Source organism: Leiobunum rupestre, chromosome 8 (genome assembly GCF_980474605.1).
Source record: "Leiobunum rupestre chromosome 8, qqLeiRupe1.1.hap1, whole genome shotgun sequence".
Taxonomy (NCBI): Eukaryota; Metazoa; Arthropoda; class Arachnida; order Opiliones; family Sclerosomatidae; genus Leiobunum; species Leiobunum rupestre.
In genome coordinates, this window is record NC_143391.1 from 30252084 (window position 1) to 30254058 (window position 1975).

The 1975-nt window shown below is 55.8% G+C and overlaps 1 protein-coding gene across 1 annotated transcript; it reads left to right on the forward strand.

Annotated features, from left to right (window-relative positions):
* Positions 1-207: 207 nt before the first annotated feature.
* On the forward strand, positions 208-1487 carry LOC149933110 (uncharacterized). Its single transcript, XM_090157234.1, has 2 exons — positions 208-849; positions 903-1487. Exons 1-2 carry the CDS (start codon positions 208-210, stop codon positions 1485-1487), a joined length of 1227 nt encoding a protein of 408 aa, XP_090013360.1.
* Positions 1488-1975: the final 488 nt, after the last annotated feature.

A 1975-nucleotide genomic window follows, 5' to 3' on the forward strand; every position in this document is an offset into this window, starting at 1 on the left:
TTGGACGGCCGTACCTTCCGAGTCCGAGTTAATGGCAAACTCTCAAAGCCGTACTCAGTTACCCGCGCTGCAATCAGCCCAATCTTATTCTGCGTCATGCTCGACGACATTCCCGAGCTGTGTCCGAGGCCGGTTGACCAAGGGGAACATGCGGATGACATCAGCACGTGAATTTGCGGTCCAAACCTCAGCCGCCTCTTCCCTGCGATGCAGCTTGCTCTCGATAATATCTTGAGCTATGGAATCACCTGGGGTCTAAATTTCCAACCACTGAAATGCCAATTCATGATCATCACCAAATCAAAGCAGATCCAGGCCGGCCTTCACCTCACGCTCGGGCGCACTGCCCTCTCTCGGGTCTCGTCCTATCGGTATCTCGGAGCCCTGATTGACGACAAGCTGTCCTGGTCCCCACACATCGAGGTCCTCGTCGCTTCTTCGCTGAAGCGGCTTAATCTTCTGAGAGCCGTCTCCGCGACTCATTGGGGGGCGGGAAGGAAGGTCCTTCGCCTTCTCTACACGCATCTCCTTCACTCTCGGCTGGACTACACTAGTTCTCTCTACGCCTCGGCCACAGCTACCACGCTTGGCAAACTCGACAAGGTTCAAAATGCCGCTCTCAGAGTCATCCTAGGAGTTCCGCAGTCCACTCCCATCAGGCTCATGGAATCCGAAGCAGCCATTCCTCCTTTGCGTTTTCGGAGAGACCTCCTGGATCTCTTCAACATCGCTCCATGCGGAGCGTCTGACACACCCGATTTCTATCCTTCCCTATTGCGATCGACCCTACCTTCTCTGGAACTCATCGAGGACCGTTTCCCACCGGGCCAACTCCCTTTCCCTCTTCGAGCATGGCGCCTTGCACAGGAGTACAATCTCACTTGGCTTTTCAACTACTCCAGGGCCCATCTCCCTCGATCATTCCTCGCTGGCTCTCTTCTACCAAGGGAGACCTGCCATCTGACGCGCTTCAGCAGCTCTTTTTCGCGACCCTCGAACCTTACGCCAGAGATGCTACGGTCATCTATACGGACGGCTCGCTCTCCTCGGACTCGGGTGTTGCTGGTGTGGCTTTCGCGATTCCGGCCCTCGGCGTCGGCGCGAGGTCCTTCGTGGACTCCGGGCATCCTATCAACCGGGTTGAGCTCCTCGCTATCCAGATGGCTCTTTCATACGCGGTGACAAATGTGCCTGGTGAGCTGGTTATTTGCTCCGACTCTCATAGGGCCCTCACCCAACTGCTGACGCGCTCTTCTGATCCGGTTGTTTCAATAATCCATGATCTATGTGACAATTATCCCCGCTTCGTCACTTTCCTTTGGTGCCCAGCTCACGTGGGAGTGCCAGGCAACGAAACGGCGGACAAACTGGCCGGGGTCACCCAGCTTCAACGTCCTCAGCGGGTGCACTTCTTTCTTCCCTCGACTCTCTCGGAGCTAAAGAGTGTCTGTGGGAAAGCGATCACCTCTTCGTGGACTCGCACCTGACGGTCTCTCGCAGCCCAGTGGCCTCTCCTGGCTGCGAAGCCTAACCCTGACTCTCGAGCCGTTCTGGCCGTTCAACTTCCTAGACTGGAGGACACTCTTCTCGGGCGACTTGGTTGTGGCAGACTTCCCACGAAGGCGGTTCTTCATCGTTTCGGGCTCGGAAAACGGACTCCTGCCCTCGGTGTGCGGTACGAGAGGACGCCGAACACGTCCTGTTCGCGTGTGCCTCCTTCGCGACCCCTCGGCGGAATCTCTACCTTTCGCTCCAGGCGCGGGGTCTCCCGGACTCCGTGGTGGGTGTTCTCACCGCCGTTCACGCGGGTTGACAAGATGTGATTTTGGACACTTGTAAACTTCTTCGTAAAGCTTTTCCGCGATGATTGTGATTATTGTTCTTTTTGTATTTTTCTGATCTGTATCTCTTTCAGCGCGTTTGTTCTTTCTCAATAACGTTTGTTCGCGGACTTTTCTCCCTGAGCGCCTGGTGT